The following is a 17,053-nucleotide window of genomic DNA, read 5'->3' as shown; positions in this document are numbered from 1 at the left end:
AATCTCCTTATTTTTTTCTAAAAAATGGAATGATTTTTAATCAAAAGAATGACTCAACCATCTCTCTCTATAAAATATGAAATGCATCATCCTATTAGGAAAGATTAAATTAAAAAATTAAAATTAGTCATTATATAAAAGGATAATTCCTTAAATTTTATCGAGATTCATCTTTTGTTCAATTCTATAATTCTATCATGTAATAATTAACTCAGTTGTAACTATATCAGTAATCCATTTGTTTTTCTTGGTAACAAAAAAGATGAATACACTTGTCCCCAGTGTCCTCGTCAATCCGTCTCAAGACCAACACGAAGGAGATAATCCATTTATCTTTCTTGTCAAATGATAAGGTTGCTCTCAAATATAATGTTCCATATTATTATCTCTGTTTCATTTATTAAGTATAATATCAAATGGATTTTGACATATTCAATAACATAACATTTGTAATACATATTTTATCATATTCAATAATATTCACGTAATAAAAGCTATGAATTATACAATGTTATGATAATTATGATTTCGTAATTCTTATAATGTGAGTAGTTTTTATAATGTGAACTTAGATGACTGATAAGATGAGAAATAATAATATTAAATAATATATTAGAAAGTTGTACAGAGAAAATGGGGTTATACATTTTTTATTAAAAAATAAGAGGAAAAAACAGACTTGATATGATTTGGATGAAATAAGGTGCCTCTGAATTTTGCTTTTAAAAAAATCTCTCTCATTCTCCAAATAATTTTAGCCTCTGTTTTGTCTTTAAAAAGTTTTTTTTTTAAAGAAAGAAATCTAAATTGATTGTCAAAAACGAGTCTTTTAATTTTGTTTTAAAGTTTTTATTCAACACTATCTTTTAGTTCAATATGACTATAGTAATTTTGATTAAAATTATTAAAAATAAAACTATTTTGATCCATTTGCCCTTATAATAATACTAAAATAATATTTTTTTATGACAACAAATAAAATAAAATAAAATATTATATTATGAATTACAGCATTTTCCATTTTTTTAATTAAAATAAATTCACATGATCCTTTTCGAGCCCAGTTATCGAGCTGTCGGAGGCCGTTGAGATTCTTAACGATCGTGAACGCTAAGAAGCAAAATCCCTGTCGTTTAGACTGGCCACCACGTGGGGCGACCCGCCGCCGTCGAGCTCCCGAGTCCCGCTCGATCCGGGGAGGCATTCGCGGCCGCGCAATGCGTCGAAACCCTATAAATTGCCGGCGTCCGGAACCGGTGCTCGATCGCTCCTCCTTTTCGTCCCCCAATCTTCGCCCCACCGCTTCGCCGGGAGTCCAATAAGAGAAAGAGGGCAGGACGCCGATGGGATGCCTGCTCTTCCTCATGCCCTCCATTTTTATCGGGTAGACTATCCGTAGCTCTAGTAGCCTCCTGCACCGGCCGATGTCTCGCTAATTTCTTCCCCGCCGGCCTCCGTTTCCTCTCAAGGTTCGCTCCCTAACATACCTCGTCAGATCATTTGCTTCTGCCTTTTGAGAGAAGGGGTTTCAGTAAGGGAAAAAAAACTCCCTTTTTTTTCTGTAAATCCTTGAACATTTATTCAATGTGATTTGAATGCTGCCTTGATCTATTTGTTTACAATGCAAATCAGTTGTTTGCTGAAATGTCCAAGCATTGTGATGCATAATCCATGAACATCCTTTTTGGTGGTCTTTTAGGGAATATCAAAATGGGTGCGTGCACATCAAGGCCAAATAGCACACTCAGGCCTCACAAGTACTCCCGCCGGTCGAAGAAACACCATGGAAAAGTTCCATGTGAGCTGCCAGAATTTTCCATGAGCAAGTTTGTTCAGGTCGAGTCTTCTGGGAAATCAAGGCGAAAAACAGATGTTCAGAATTTGAAATTTCATCTAACTCAATTGCAGTGGCACCACAGTCAAGTGGATGCTCATGGTAGTGCTTTTACTTCAACTCTCATCTTTGCTCTCTCGATATTGGTGGTGTATAACATGACGTGTTTTAGGAATGTGTCAAGACGCATGGTTTGATTCTCTCAGCCTGATTGAGTCTGATACTGATGATGATTTCATCAGTGTAGATGGAGGTAAGATTGTTACACAGTATGAATTGATTAACGCTTCACATGACATTACAAGCACTGATAATGGCTTCTTTTATTACTTTAGATAGTGTGCCATCTGAAAAAATAGAGGCTCAAATGTTGCATTATGAAAATGCTTCTCGAGTTGTTGATGCACTGTGCCAGTTGCATGATTATGGTAGTGCTCCTGTGACATTGGCTGTTGAACAATATCTGAAAAGAGAAGGTAAAATCGAAAGACTCTCGAGCAAGGATGAAGAGAAGGATGTTGAATTTTCTGCGGGAATGATCTCTAAGACGCAAGAGAAACAACTTGAAAAAACATATGGTAGCTTTAACGATTTGAAAGAAAGACATGATACAGAAGAACAATCTCTTGTGAACAAGATGCAGGCTCGTTTAAGTAGATTAGTTTCTTCTTTGAGTTTCAATGATAAGATCTATCAAATGAATACTCTTAGTCCATCAGGTCAAAAGAGAAAGTCAGCTGTTATCAGGCTTTCTTACAAAAGGCAGTCATGTGAGGGAGAAGAAACTACTGAGTTCTGTAAGTATATAATTTTATACCTGATTCTTCAATACATGCGCTTGCATTGCACACACTACTGGTCTGTAAGGTTATCTTGAGAATCTCAAAGAATTTTTTTTTTCTTTTTGTCCTAGTATCTGAATGCCTTCCACTGTGGATATTTCTTTCAAATAATACAGTATGGAAGATGGTTAATACAAGTTTCTAAGTACGCGTGAGGTATCATTTTGGGTTGTTTGTTGGAGCGGTATGATACTGGTATTCCAGGTAGTATAATGGTTTATGCAGTTTGGTTTGAACATAACTAAAATATGAATATCGATTTTGCCTTTACCGCACAAAGTTATAGGAATTCTTGATAGTATTATGGTTTATGCAGTTTGGTTTGAACATAACTAAAATATGAATATCGTTTTAGTCTTTAATAAACAAAATCATAGGAATCCTTTGTACATGCAATACAAATACATAAACTTGTAGAGCACAGTAATACTTGTTTTCTGTATGAATTACTTTGATGTCTAAATGGCAAAATTTGGTCAATTTTATCTTGCATATATTTGGAGCTGAACTTTGTATCCTTCATAACGTATAGGCGCAACAAAGAAATTCTTACTTCGTCCAAAAGGAGGATTAGTGATTCCAAAATTCCCAGGGGAGAAATCAAGTGCAGGATACTGGTCCTTTCTTGCTCCATCAACTTTTGAACTTCGTGGAGAAAGCTACTTCAGGCATGATTTTTTCAGATCCAAAAAACTTATAATTTACATGTGTATAAAAAAGTCTGTGCCTGCATAATCTCTCGCGTGTATTTATCGTGAAGGGATAAGAAGAAATATCCTGCTCCAAACTATGCTCCATATTACCCAATTGGTGTTGACTTGTTCAATTGCCCACGCAAAGTAAACCATATTGCTCAACACATTGAACTTCCTCAAGTCCAGACACACGGGAAACTTCCTTCACTCCTTATCGTCAATATTCAGGCACTAAACAGAAAGCTATAACTTTTCATGGTTTAGAGCAGCCAGTCAATTGTACGTAAAAGTTAATTTCGTGTTTTCTTACAGATGCCTACTTATCCGGCCGCCATGTTTCTTGGTGATAGTGATGGGGAAGGAATGAGCCTAGTGCTGTATTTTAAAATATCTGAGTGCTTTGACAAAGAGGTTTCTGATAGTTTCAAGCATTTAATAAGGGTATGTTTCTTTCGATCCTGATTGTTGTTTGCTTAACCTCTTTAGATCAAAAATTTTGCAGCAGCAATTGTGGTGCATATTTTCATCTTTTGCAGAAATTTATTGATGATGAAATGGAAAGGAATAAAGGGTTCGCAATGGAAACGATCACCCCCTTCCGGGAGAGGTTGAAAATCCTTGGTGGGCTAGTTAACCCAGAGGATCTTACTCTGAGTTCTGCAGAAAAAAAGCTTATACAAGGATACAATTTTAAGCCCGTTCTTTCGCGTCCTCAACACAGTTTTTATCAGGTATAATATAGTTGACGAATAGACTATTTCGCCAGTTTCTATTTGAGACGACATCAATAACCTGGAAAACTAACACTGTGAGCAAAAGAGTCAAATTATATGTTCCTGTTTCCTCTCGAGTCAGAACGACATTCTAACTGAGTCAATGACAAGAGAACAAATTTTCAACTCATTCTCTTGTGCCTGATACTTTTTCTGCGATTTATATATTCAAACCTACAGGGTGAAGATTACTTTGAGATTGATCTTGACATACATCGCTTCAGCTACATATCAAGAAAGGGTCTAGAAGCATTTAGAGAACGTATGAAAGACGGGATGCTCGATCTGGGTTTAACAATTCAGGTAAGTTCTAATGCATATTCTACAGGTATGTCCTTAGAATTTGAGCTCCCCATGCTACTTAGACAAAACACAATTGTATGCTTATGAAAATATCTGTCTTTGACCAAAATCTTAGCAATTGTCAAAGAGAAACAAACAAAAACCACAGGATCGGTAACTATTATTCTTCCTATGCTTCTACATTGACTACCTAAGTAGATCAGAAACTGTTAGAAATAGAAAATAATATTCTAAGTTACTCAAAAATGCTATGAACATTCTTCTCCTCTTTGGTGGCCTTGAACTATGATCACCCTTTCAACTTTAAAATATACGATATGAATTGTCCTTACTCTTAGCATGTTGCAAGATCTCCATATCTCCATATCTAGGAAGTTAAATTGTTGCTGAAATATATATCTATATCCATCTTTACACACACACACAAAGTCACACATGTTTGTCATCCTTGAGTTCTTGTTTAATTGAAGGATAGGAAGTGAGGAGAGAAATGGGGCTATATCTTGGATTTTAACATGGTATCAAGTCAATCCCCCACTCACCCATATCGATATTAGGATGACAATTCTTAAATTGTGTTAACTACCAACAGGTAAGAATACAAATGGGTACGTAATATTGGAATACTATAGGGGCTGCTCCATTTCGATTCGACTCATTTGAGAAAAGAACAGAGCATAGTGTTCTATGAAATGTATGTTTGAATTTCTATTTTGCTGAATCTCATCTGTGCAATCTATCCAAAACTGTTTCAGGCCCAGAAGCCGGAGGAACTCCCGGAGCAAGTCATCTGCTGCGTGAGGCTGAACAAGGTCGACTTCGTCAATCACGGGCAAATTCCCAGCATCGTCGCTATCGATAATTGAGACAAATGGACCAAGCAAAGTATTCCTAATGCGATTAGTTTCCTATTTTACCAAGTAATGAACACCTTGTGTGTTCTCTTAAACCTATCTTAAGTGCCGGGCCAATCCGTTAAGATTCGGTGTTGTCTGATTTATCATTTTTTTTTAAAAAAAACTATCTTAAGCACCCTATTGGTGCAATTATTATTATTATTTTTTACTTTTCTTTTTTCTTGTCACTGAAAGTTTGTATCGTGAGATACTACTGCACAAGTTGGACAAGGATGATGTATTGTTATGCGTATTATATATTGCTCGATATCATTTACTTGGATAAAGACTTGATAATTAAAATATAATATTATAAACTATTCGGTTCAAAATAAAAAAAGTAAAATATAGGGAGTATAGTAAAACTTTTTCTCTCCAAATATTATCATAAATACGTGGATTTATCTGTAAAATGGAGGTCTATTTAAATCGTCACTGGGATGAGAGAGAGAGAGAGAGGAGAGAGAGAGATGGACCTCTTCTGCGTCGGCTGCCACATCCTCCTCCTCCTCCTCCCGCCTTTCACGGCGACTGCCGGAGGAGGCTACGCGGAGGACCACAGCGCTCTGCTTTCCATCAAAACCGGCCTTGCCGATTCTGGCGCAGTCGCGCTCGCCGCCTGGGGCAACGCCACCAACCACTGCTCCTGGTCGTGCGTCACCTGCGATAGCAGAGGCTCAGTCGTCGCTCTCGATCTGTCTGGAAGAAACCTCTCTGGACTCCTCCCCCCGGCTGTCGGCCGCCTCCGCTTCCTCTTTCACCTTTCCGTCGCCGGCAACTCCTTCTCCGGCGCCATTCCTCCGGAGCTCTCCTTCCTTACCTCCCTTCGTTACCTCAACCTCTCCAACAACATTTTCAACGGATCGTTTCCACCGGCCCTCGGCCGCCTCGCGCGGCTCCGCGTCCTCGACCTCTACAACAATAACCTCACCGGGCCGCTTCCCCCTGCGGCGGCGGCTATGTCCCAGCTCCGTCACATCCACCTTGGGGGCAACTATTTCTCCGGTTCTATTCCGCAGGAGTACGGCAGCTGGATGTTCCTCAAGTACCTTGCGCTCTCCGGCAACGAGCTCAGTGGCCCTATTCCCTCGGAGATCGGCAACCTCTCTGCGCTACGCGAGCTCTACATCGGCTACTACAATAGCTACGAGGGCAGCCTCCCGGCGGAGATCGGCAACCTCTCTTCACTCGTCCGCTTCGATGCCGGAAACTGCGGTCTCTCCGGCCGCATCCCGCCCGAGATTGGCAACCTCCAGAGCCTGGATAGCCTCTTCCTCCAGGTGAATGGCCTTTCCGGCGAGATCCCGCTGGAGTTTGGGCGACTGAAGAGCCTCAAGTCCCTCGACCTCTCCAACAATGCCCTCACGGGAGAGATTCCTCCGAGTTTTGCCGAGCTCAGCAACCTCACCCTCCTCAACCTCTTCCGTAACAAGCTCTTCGGTGCCATCCCGGAGTTCGTCGGGGACCTCCCCCAGCTCGAGGTGCTCCAGGTGTGGGAAAACAACTTTACCGGAAGCATCCCTCGACGGCTTGGTACGAACGGGCACCTTCAGCTCCTCGACTTTTCGTCGAACAAGCTCACTGGTGCGCTACCTTCGGACCTTTGCTACGGCAACAAGCTTGAGACATTGATCGCCCTCAGTAACTTTCTCTTCGGTCCGATTCCGGACTCCCTTGGCCGCTGCGAATCCTTGAGCCGCATCAGAATGGGGGAGAACTACCTCAATGGAACCATCCCCCAGGGCCTATTTACCTTGCCGAATCTGTCTCAGGTGGAGTTCCAAGGCAATCTTCTCTCCGGCGGGTTTCCCAACACCGGCAACTCTTCGATCTCTCCTACTCTCGGTCAAATTTGCCTCTCGAACAACCGTCTAACTGACCCCTTGCCTCCGTCTATTGGGAACTTCCCCGGCCTTCAGAAGTTGCTGTTGAACCAGAACTTTTTTATCGGCAGCATCCCGCCCGAGATCGGGAAGCTTCAGCAACTCTCGAAACTGGATCTCAGCGGGAACCGGTTCTCGGGCTCTATTGCGCCGCAAATTACCAAGTGTCAGCTTCTGACATTTATGGATCTTAGTAGAAACGAACTCTCCGGCGATGTTCCGGCCGAGATTGCAGACATGCGGATCTTGAACTACCTCAACTTGTCGAGGAATCATCTCGAGGGCCAAATTCCAGCCGCCATCTCGTCAATGCAAAGCTTGACGGCTGTGGATTTCTCCTACAACAACCTCTCCGGTGTCGTCCCGAGCACCGGCCAGTTTAGCTACTTCAATGCCACTTCCTTCATCAGTAATCCAGATCTATGTGGCCCTTATCTTGGCCCGTGCCAGTCAGGGATCTTGCACCCTGCTCGTGCCAAAGGAGCCCTCTCGGCATCCTTCAAGTTTTTGCTAGTCATCAGCGTCCTTATCTGCTCTTTTGTCTTCGCCATTGCGGCCATTGTTAAGGCCCGGTCTTTGAAGAAGGCTAACAATGCCCGTGCATGGAAGTTCACCACCTTTCAGCGGCTGGATTTCACATCCGACGATGTGCTGAACTGCTTGAAGGAGGAGAACATAATAGGCAAAGGAGGGGCTGGAATAGTTTACAAGGGTGTCATGCCTGATGGCAAACAAGTAGCAGTTAAGAGGCTTCTGGCGATGAGCCGAGGATCATCACATGATCATGGATTCAATGCAGAGATTCAGACTCTTGGAAGGATTCGCCACCGGCACATTGTGAGGCTGTTGGGCTTTTGCTCCAACCATGAGACTAATCTTTTGGTGTATGAGTATATGCCTAATGGCAGCCTTGGGGAGGTTCTCCATGGCAAGAAAGGTGGGCATTTGCACTGGGATACAAGGTATAAGATTGCCGTAGAGGCAGCAAAGGGTCTTTGCTATCTCCACCATGATTGCTCGCCATTGATCCTCCATCGAGACGTCAAATCCAACAACATCCTCTTGGGTTCCAACTTTGATGCTCATGTGGCCGACTTTGGACTTGCCAAGTTCTTGCAGACCTCAGGCACCTCCGAGTGCATGTCAGCCATTGCTGGTTCTTATGGTTACATTGCTCCAGGTTTTCTTCCTTACCCTGAGATTCAATCTATTGTTATGTTTCCATGGCTATGGTGTTGGTAAATAATGTCTAGCTCACTTCTGTCTCAAATTTCATCATGCTTCAAATCCTAATGCTATTAGACACTTTTTATACCTATTGTTGCTGAACTAGCTGAAACCAACTTAAATGCCTACTTGTTGTTCCACCTGATATATGTATTTTTTTCCTATGCTCTTCCTTTTACGCTAGAGCAGAGTTAATTTGACATGGCATGAATAACTTGCATGAGATATTAGTGACTAACCTCTACTTGATTGATAAGTAATCTGAGACTGACTTAAAAAACCTTAGATATATTTTTTTATGTTATTGATGTACTGTTTCTAAATAGACATGGTGGTCGTGTGTTCTCTGAATCTGCCAGTGTTTAATTCGTGTTGCTAAATTGCCTTTTAGGAGAGCAAAGCTAATCTGACATGATGTTAGGGGGCGTTTGGTTCTTTCCTAGGAATAGGAATCGGAATGGGAATCATTGTATTGTGGAATGGGAATGGGTATGAGCATGGATATCACTCTTAAAAGCAATGTTTGGTTAGTTACATATTTTCTATCGGAATAAATCAAAATTTCCTTTTTTACCCTTAAAAGAAAATAAGAGAAAAAAATTAGATGTGAGAGAAAGATGAATGTGAGAGAAAAATATGATGAAAGAGAATGATGAGAGAGAAAGTCTCATGAGAGAGAAAGTGTGATGAGAAAGAATGAAGAGAGAGAAAGTGTGCTGAGAGAAAATGAGAAAAAAGAGTGTGATAGGAGAGAGCATGATGAGAGAAGATGAGAGAGCAAATATGATGTGAGAGAAAGTATGATGGGAGAGGATGAAGAGAGAGAAAATGTAATGTGAAAAATGAGGAGAGAGTGATTGATGAGAGAGAAAGTATGATGAGAGAGAAAATGTGATGAGAAAAAAAGAGAACAGTGAGTGATGGGAGAGATTAAAGAGAGAGAAAGTATGATGAGAGAGAAAGTGTGTTGAGGGGAAAAAAGGAGGGAGTGTGACAAGAGAGATTGAGGAGAGAGAAAGTATGATGAGAGAGAAAGTATGATGAGAGAAAAAGAAGGAAGAGAGTGCAATGGAAGAGATTGAGTAGAGAGAAAGTATGATGAGAGAAAAAGTATGATGAGAGAGAAAGTGTGATGAGAAAAAAAAGGAAAGAGAGTGTGATAGGAGAGATTAAGGAGAGAGAAAGTGTATGATAAAATGATGAGAGAGAAAATATGATGAGAGAGAACAAGGAGAGAGAAGTGATATGAAAGAAAAAATAAATAAATAAATATATTTTGATATTTGATATTAAGGGAGAAAATTTTAGTTTTAGGTCAAGGGTATTTTTGGAATAAGGGAATATTTTGATTGATGAAAATAGGGTAATGAGTCATTGAAGGGGAGGTACATGGGAATGAGTTATTACCCAATTTCAAGGATTCATTCCCTTATTTGCATTCCTATTCCTATAATCCAAACATTAACAATGACAATCAATGATTCCCATTCCCATTCCCTACTCCTATTCCCCTAAACCAAACGCCCCCTTAGTTAATAGTTATTTGATTCAGATATTTATGACTGTTTGCAATTGAAGATTTTCCATATTGTTCTCATCATGTGAATTTGGTGCACAGAGTATGCCTACACCCTCAAGGTGGACGAGAAGAGTGATGTTTACAGTTTCGGTGTTGTTCTTCTAGAACTAGTAACCGGGAGAAAGCCCGTTGGTGAATTTGGCGAGGGAGTAGACATTGTTCAATGGGTTAGAAAGATGACCGGCTCCGACAAGGAACAAGTGATCAAAATCCTGGATCCAAGGCTTCCATCTCTTCCCATCCATGAGTCGATGCACGTCTTCTACGTCGCTATGCTCTGCGTGGAGGAGCAGAGCATCGAGCGACCAACAATGAGGGAGGTAGTCCAGATACTCAGCGAGCTCCCAAAGCCTCCACTGAAGCAAGGAGAAGACTCCTCCAGTGGCAATCGGGCCTCCTCACAGTCACCAGCCAAGGAAATGGAAACTGAAGAGCAGCAGCAAGAACAACTACCAGCTTCCACTTCACCACCATCAGATTTCCTTAGCATCTAGTGCTGTCGAATTAAGGGTTTGCTCCAGTAGTATTTTCCACTTTTTTTTTTCTTCTCTCAATTAGATGTAAATTGCTACGACTGATGTTCAGCTGCATTGGTGATCCACTTTGTCATCTTGGTGGGTGACTGGGTTCCCCTCTCAACTGCTTCCATTATTGTTTCTGTAAATGTCTGCAGGTGCAGCTGATTTTGGGCTATCCTGCAACGCCCCCTCACATGAACTCTTGAATCAAATGCTCTCCTCCTCCGTGTTGGTCCTGAAACAGATTGAGGGGTGCTGAGAGTTAACGTATTCATCTTTTACCATCATCTTGAATCAAATGCTCTCTCTGAAGTCTGAAGAGCAAGCTCTGCCCCCTCTGTAAATGCAGTCTGATGGAAGTAAGGACAGTTGATTGGCATTTTCAAATACTGCAAGTTCGTGCTTAGCTTTGCTCTGTAGCTTGCCCTCTGTAGTATGGTGGCCATCTACTTCACCTGTTCATGAATAGTTGCAGCCTGGAGTATTTAATGGTGGAACCAGTCATTTGGAGAGTTTGGTGAGATTATTGACCAAGTCATTTTCATATGAATATAATAAACAGAATAGATTTTGTAGTGGATGGAGACAAATATAAATTTTATTGGTAGATTTTATTAGTTGGCTAATTTGATCATTGAAATGTGACTTTGTCCTTTTGTTTGTTTGTTTAGAGCAGATGGTCCCAAGAAGGTAGTGCCCGTAGGCAAAGGCCATGGTACAGAGATACAACGAAGTAAAAAAACAAATAGCAGAAGACTGCAACAGCGCACAGTTTGTGTAGAATGGGCAATTTGGCAGCATCCACTCCAAATGCAGTCTCACACTCTCACTACATGATACACCAAATGGACTAGGGCCAGAAATAAAAGTTTATAAAGAATTTATTTATATAAAAATATTTTATATTTAATATTTTTTTTATCAAGTTTTATAGTAGTAAATTCATAGGTGCTGAAATAAAAATATTTTTTAGATAATAAATATGTTGAAATGCTCAAAAAACCATAGTAAGGATTTTTTTTTTTTTTTTTTTTGCAAGTAATGAATCTTCACTTCCCAGGCAGGTTCTTGAGGTGGCAGCTGGTGCTAAAGGTAAGCCTGTAAATAAGATAATCGGAGCTTAAAATGAATTAAACTGCTAAAATGATTGTGTAATTTTTTTTTTTTTTTTAGCTTGAGTTTGATACATTTAGTATTATGGAACTCTTGATTTAAATTTATTTTATTAGTTATTGAGCTTGATAATATAGATTTATTTATTTAGTTTATTTTTTTTATTTATTTAGTAAATTAACAAGAGTTTTATTGATGAAAATATTGTTCAAAAAGTTATTTATGAACATTAATAATATAAATACATGATATTGTGTGTATTGAACATACATAAATAAGTTTTCATTAAAACTAATGCTAAACTTGTTCATGATATGACTTATTTTCCGCCCTAGTGCTAAATGAAGGTGAGTATTCGTCTTATCGTTGACTATTGTGGTGTACCACGGAGTCAACTGAAATGTGACCCGTTGACCTGTCTTTTTGTGGTTGAAGTAGTCATGCTTTGCGTAAACGCGTAAACAAGCTCGAAGCTGAATCGAAAGTTCCGAATGCACAATAACATAAGAGTCGTGAGTCTCCTCGTAGGCGATGGTTACGATATAGAATATTATTATATAAAATTTTAAGATTAAATTCGACATGTCTGAATATATTTTTTTTTTATATCTTATCATCTGTAGTGTGGTTAGAAAATATTTATGATTTACTTTTTAACTTAGAAATATATTTGACGAGGTGTTGAATGAGTAAATCACTTTTTTACTATATGAATGTTCTCGTAGGTTATTGTCTTTGTAGGTTGTCAAGTTAATTAAAGAATAGTAAATTTATTATAATGAAATAAGAGGTTAATTTTTGATAGACATATATTCTTTGAAAAACAAAATTTCTTTTATATTCTAATTATTTGAGGGTCTATTATAAGTTCATCCTATTCGTGTAAGGAACACAGGGTTACTTAAAAGAGAAAAGTCAACGAGTATGAATAAGTAATATGCAATGAAATTTTGATGGAATTTTTTTATTTTTCGAAAGAAAAAAATAATGGACGTCTATTTGATACCTATTATCTACTGTTCTTTAATGAAATCTAAAATGTCTCTTGGGCTATGATGTAATAATAAGAATAATAGAACTTATAATTAAGGAATGCTACCTTTTAGATAGTCTGTCATAAATGTTTTCGATTTATTTTAATGGCTGATATTAAATTACTATAAAACCGAACCGATCATAATCTAAACTGAACCTTAATTGGCATTTTAAATTCTTTTATGAAATTTCTGGCCTTTACAAATAATCGATTTTTAATATCATCACAATAAGGGGCGTATATGCAAATTTCCCTTTGCTTAGGGTCGTCAATAAATGCCGCTCTAGGCATTACCGAATCCTTCTCTCGCACACTTTCTAGGGCTTTTCGTCTTCGGATCCCTCTTCGATCGGGGCCTCGTTTCGTGAGAGGAGAGACGGGATCTGGTGATTCCGCCTTGCATCTGTGGGCTACCGATCGATTGGGTAAAGTTCCGCCGCGGAGATGTTCGGGAGGGCGCCGAAGAAGAGCGACAACACTCGCTACTACGAGACCTTGGGGGTGCCCAAGACCGCATCTCAGGATGATCTGAAGAAGGCCTACCGGAAGGCTGCCATCAAGAACCACCCCGACAAGGGCGGCGACCCCGAGAAGGTGCCGAAGTGAATGTCCTTTTTGATAGGCTATGTTTTTCTGTTGTCGTTGTTCATTTAATCTGGGTTTGCTCTCATTAGTTCGTCCTTCCCACCCGATTGTCTACGATTGATTTGTTGCTTAATGTTCGTCTTACATTGGATCTGTCACGCGTTTGCTTTTCTTTCAGATACGAGCTGTTTTTTTGGCTGGAAATCATTTTTTTTTCTTTTTTTTCTTTATGGTTTTCGAAGAAAGAGATTCTATTGTTCTGTTTTTAATTCCGATTTCCATGCTGAAATTTTACAACTTTTGTGTTCTTTTTGTCTATCAGATTTGCATAAAAACTTAGGTTACTTTCATTCAAAAACTTGGAGGCGTGTGGATCCGTTATCGTGTCGTTGCGTTGGATGCGTTGTTTCATTGTTCACTTTATCTTCATCTCTTTGAAAGCTGACAGTATGAGTCATTTTGTAGCTAAAAAAAATCATTTCTTTTCTTTATTGTTACTAACGTAAGGGATTCTATTATTTTGTTTGCGTAGTTTGACTTCCTTACATGTGTGTGTCTCTCTTTAATTGAGTTGGAATCTTCTTTTCATTGCTGATTTTTTTTGTGAGCTCTTTGGAAGAAGACACTATTAGTCGTTTTATAGCTATTTTTTTCTTTATGGTTATATTTCTGTTTGCAAATTACAGTTCCGATATATTACTCTCTCACAGACACTCATATTTGTTTATCATATTTTGTATAAATGGGCATTGGCGAATTTTAACAGTAGATTTACGTTACGCCCATTCTGTGCATGAGATGTGTGGTGTAGATTTGTCATCATCTCATTGTGTTGGATGTCTTCTTTTGATTCTTCACATTTACTCTCTTTGGAAGCAGACTCTAGGGATGGAAGGCTAATAATCTGTTGGTCCCTTGATTATCAAGAAGGTCATTCTTATTTTGTAGTAGCTCCTGCTTTAGTTGTTTTTTCCCAAAGAAGTTTAATCTTTTACTTTTGGAACAGAAGGTTTCCTTTTTTTTTGTTGTTGTGCCATGATGAGTGCTTTGATGATGCTTTCTCTTTTTTTTGTTGGTGTGCTTTGATGAGTGCTTGTAGTTGTACCTAGTTTTTTGGTGGCTTTGTTGTATAATCGCCATCACTGATGGATGCAAATTGTCTGTTTCTTATCTGTTTCTTGGAATCACAATTATATGATAAATTATCTATTTCCCTTTCAGTTCAAGGAATTGGCCCAGGCTTATGAAGTTTTGAGTGATCCTGAGAAACGTGAGATCTATGATCAATATGGTGAAGATGCTTTAAAGGAGGGAATGAGTGGTGGAGGCGGGGGGCATGATCCATTTGATATATTCCAGTCCTTCTTTGGTGGCAGTCCCTTTGGAGGTAAGAAGTTCATATGTTTGATGATATCAAATACTGTTGCAAAACTGTTCAATTTTTCAAATTATGTCATTTAGAATTGGGTATGCTATTGATCTAGATGTTTGCCTTTGTCTTTTAACTTATCCAATAAACCAACCCTTAACTTTGTTTTTAGATTTGTCAAGTTTCATTCAGTTGGTACAACAAACCCATATGTTTGTGGGCCTTGTGGCATACTTATCTGTTAGGTTGACAAAAGTGGCCCGAACTAGTGTTATCCTGAATAGAGGAGATTGAGTAATCATGACTGTTTTCCATGGAGTTGCTCTTTTTTTTTGGGTATAAAATGTTGCATGTTTGCATTTATGATTCTATTACGGATTAAAATTTCTACATATTTTTATCTTATACTGTTGGCAATACTGTTAATTGTTTTAGAGCTGTGATGTTCGGAATTGATTGAGCACAAGTATCCAATACGAGTGATCCAAATGTTTGACACTATTATTTAAATTAGGAATATGATGTCAAAGGGTTCTAACTACTCCATAAATCAATCTTTAGCATTCTAAAGTATCTAATAAATCAACTGGTAGCTTTATTTTTAATTTATCAAGCTTTGTTCAATCAGTGCGACGATCAGCATGTTGGTAGCATTTTTTCTGTTAAAGTTGACTAAAACTTAATCTTGTCATCATTGTGAAGGAGGAAGCAGCAGAGGACGAAGGCAGAGAAGAGGGGAGGATGTCATCCATCCGCTCAAGGTATCCTTAGAAGATCTTTACAATGGAACCTCAAAGAAATTGTCACTCTCACGGAATGTGATCTGCCGGAAGTGCAACGGGTGAGTTGCTTACCTTTCTGTGTATGTTATGGATTGTGTCACAATTAATTGTTTATTATGTAATGATTTGGTTATATGCACCGATGCAGCAAGGGTTCGAAATCTGGCGCTTCCATGACATGCTCTGGCTGTCGTGGCTCAGGTATGAAGGTCAGTATTCGCCAACTGGGGCCTGGCATGATTCAGCAAATGCAGCATCCATGCAGTGAATGCAAGGGAACTGGTGAGAGGATCAATGAGAAGGATCGCTGCTCAGACTGCAAAGGCGAGAAGGTTGTCCCTGAGAAGAAAGTGCTGGAGGTTGTAGTTGAGAAAGGAATGCAAAATGGCCAGAAGATTTCCTTCCACGGCGAGGCCGACGAAGCTGTATGTTCATTTTTTGTTCCCCTTTATCTCTCTCTCCTTTCTCCCAAACATATCCTTTTGAACTAGATTATCAAAATATGTTCGTTTAAGTTGGGCAATTGCATGCAGCCTGATACGCTCACAGGAGACATTGTGTTTGTTCTCCAACAAAAGGAACATCCCAAATTCATGCGAAAGGGCGAAGATCTCTTTTACGAACATTCGTTGTCGCTGACCGAGGCTCTTTGTGGTTTCCAGTTTGTTTTGAATCACCTTGACGGTAGACAGCTACTTATCAAATCAAACCCAGGGGAAGTCGTCAAGCCCGGTAAGCATCCCTACTTATCTTGTTGCATTATTTGTGTGCTTCATGTTTGATTAACAATCTATCCGCCTTCCTCACTGAAACCAAAAATCTCTGGGACAGATCAAAACAAGGCAATAAATGATGAGGGCATGCCGATCCACCAGAGGCCCTTCATGAAGGGAAAGCTCTACATCCACTTCACTGTCGACTTCCCTGATTCACTGGCACCAGCTCAGTCGAAAGCTCTCGAGGCGGTTCTCCCTCCTAAGCCTGCGTCTCAGTTGATGGACATGGAACTCGACGAATGCGAGGAGACAATATTGCATGATGTTAACATGAAGGAGGAGATGCGACGGAAGCAAGCGCAAGCGCAAGAAGCTTACGAAGAGGATGAGGATGATCTCCATGGAGGCGGCCAGAGAGTCCAGTGTGCCCAGCAATAAACTTGATTAGCTATATAACTTTTATCGACGTTTGGTTGTGTGCCCAGTAGTAGTATCATGGTCATCCTTTTGAAGTAGTTTAACAATAAACTTATCGATCGAACAAATTTCATATTTGAATTTTTATCATTATCTTGCCTGCCGATGCCAGTATAGATACAGGATCCGGATCCTTTAGTTTGTATTTTGCGGATCAGAAGATGGATCACAAATAACGGCCGGTTTATTTGGATGGATCTTACTTGTTTAATAGATAGGATTTATTCAAATGAATCAATGAATGAAGTGGTCCATTCTTTGATCCGCAAAGACATACAACCGAACTCATCGGAATGCCATCTTGCTGAAGAATAAGAAACAGCAATTGTGCGAGCATTTAACGGGTTCTATTCCTTGAAAGTAGTTTAATTTTTTGAACGTATTAATAAATAGTATATTCATGTAGATATTAACGTTGATGACAT

The 17,053-nt window shown here is 39.5% G+C and overlaps 3 protein-coding genes across 5 annotated transcripts; all 3 read left to right on the top strand.

Annotated features, from left to right (window-relative positions):
- Positions 1–1,075: 1,075 nt before the first annotated feature.
- Positions 1,076–5,585, top strand: LOC121983788. The gene is made up of 10 exons (XM_042536402.1): positions 1,076–1,469; positions 1,700–1,936; positions 2,007–2,087; positions 2,170–2,631; positions 3,209–3,344; positions 3,437–3,599; positions 3,684–3,812; positions 3,908–4,102; positions 4,325–4,447; positions 5,203–5,585. Exons 2-10 carry the CDS (start codon positions 1,711–1,713, stop codon positions 5,311–5,313), a joined length of 1,626 nt encoding a protein of 541 aa, XP_042392336.1. The 5' UTR covers positions 1,076–1,469; positions 1,700–1,710; the 3' UTR covers positions 5,314–5,585.
- Positions 5,586–5,780: 195 nt separating this feature from the next.
- Positions 5,781–11,494, top strand: LOC121983787 (leucine-rich repeat receptor-like serine/threonine-protein kinase BAM1). Of its 3 annotated transcripts, XR_006112709.1 has the most exons (4): positions 5,781–8,406; positions 10,072–10,542; positions 10,706–11,067; positions 11,222–11,494. XR_006112709.1 is itself a non-coding variant. In XM_042536401.1 (3 exons), exons 1-2 carry the CDS (start codon positions 5,784–5,786, stop codon positions 10,524–10,526), a joined length of 3,078 nt encoding a protein of 1,025 aa, XP_042392335.1. In that variant the 5' UTR covers positions 5,781–5,783; the 3' UTR covers positions 10,527–10,542; positions 10,706–11,184. The 3 variants fall into 3 exon arrangements, 2 of the variants coding, with proteins under 2 accessions (XP_042392335.1, XP_042392334.1); XM_042536401.1 differs by lacking the exon at positions 11,222–11,494 and having other exon boundaries at positions 10,706–11,184; XM_042536400.1 differs by lacking the exon at positions 11,222–11,494 and having other exon boundaries at positions 10,072–11,125.
- A 1,489-nt stretch (positions 11,495–12,983) lies between these two features.
- Positions 12,984–16,721, top strand: LOC121983785 (dnaJ protein homolog). The gene is made up of 6 exons (XM_042536399.1): positions 12,984–13,293; positions 14,506–14,671; positions 15,356–15,494; positions 15,584–15,860; positions 15,969–16,167; positions 16,267–16,721. Exons 1-6 carry the CDS (start codon positions 13,144–13,146, stop codon positions 16,587–16,589), a joined length of 1,254 nt encoding a protein of 417 aa, XP_042392333.1. The 5' UTR covers positions 12,984–13,143; the 3' UTR covers positions 16,590–16,721.
- Positions 16,722–17,053: the final 332 nt, after the last annotated feature.

Source organism: Zingiber officinale, chromosome 5B (assembly GCF_018446385.1).
Source record: "Zingiber officinale cultivar Zhangliang chromosome 5B, Zo_v1.1, whole genome shotgun sequence".
In the NCBI taxonomy this organism is placed as follows: Eukaryota; Viridiplantae; Streptophyta; class Magnoliopsida; order Zingiberales; family Zingiberaceae; genus Zingiber; species Zingiber officinale.
The sequence above is the reverse complement of the archived record's forward strand: the minus strand, read 5'-3'. Positions and strand labels throughout refer to the sequence as shown.

Coding starts and splice junctions, on each gene's coding strand:
- LOC121983788 (XM_042536402.1), top strand. CDS start 1,711: ATGGGTGCGTGCACATCAAGGCCAAATAGCACACTCAGGCCTCACAAG. Junction 3,600..3,683: donor TCCTTATCGTCAATATTCAG/GCACTAAACAGA, acceptor GTTTTCTTACAG/ATGCCTACTTATCCGGCCGC. Junction 4,448..5,202: donor ATCTGGGTTTAACAATTCAG/GTAAGTTCTAAT, acceptor AAACTGTTTCAG/GCCCAGAAGCCGGAGGAACT.
- LOC121983787 (XM_042536401.1), top strand. CDS start 5,784: ATGAGAGAGAGAGAGAGAGGAGAGAGAGAGATGGACCTCTTCTGCGTC. Junction 8,407..10,071: donor TTATGGTTACATTGCTCCAG/GTTTTCTTCCTT, acceptor TTTGGTGCACAG/AGTATGCCTACACCCTCAAG.
- LOC121983785 (XM_042536399.1), top strand. CDS start 13,144: ATGTTCGGGAGGGCGCCGAAGAAGAGCGACAACACTCGCTACTACGAG. Junction 14,672..15,355: donor TGGTGGCAGTCCCTTTGGAG/GTAAGAAGTTCA, acceptor ATCATTGTGAAG/GAGGAAGCAGCAGAGGACGA. Junction 15,495..15,583: donor ATCTGCCGGAAGTGCAACGG/GTGAGTTGCTTA, acceptor GCACCGATGCAG/CAAGGGTTCGAAATCTGGCG.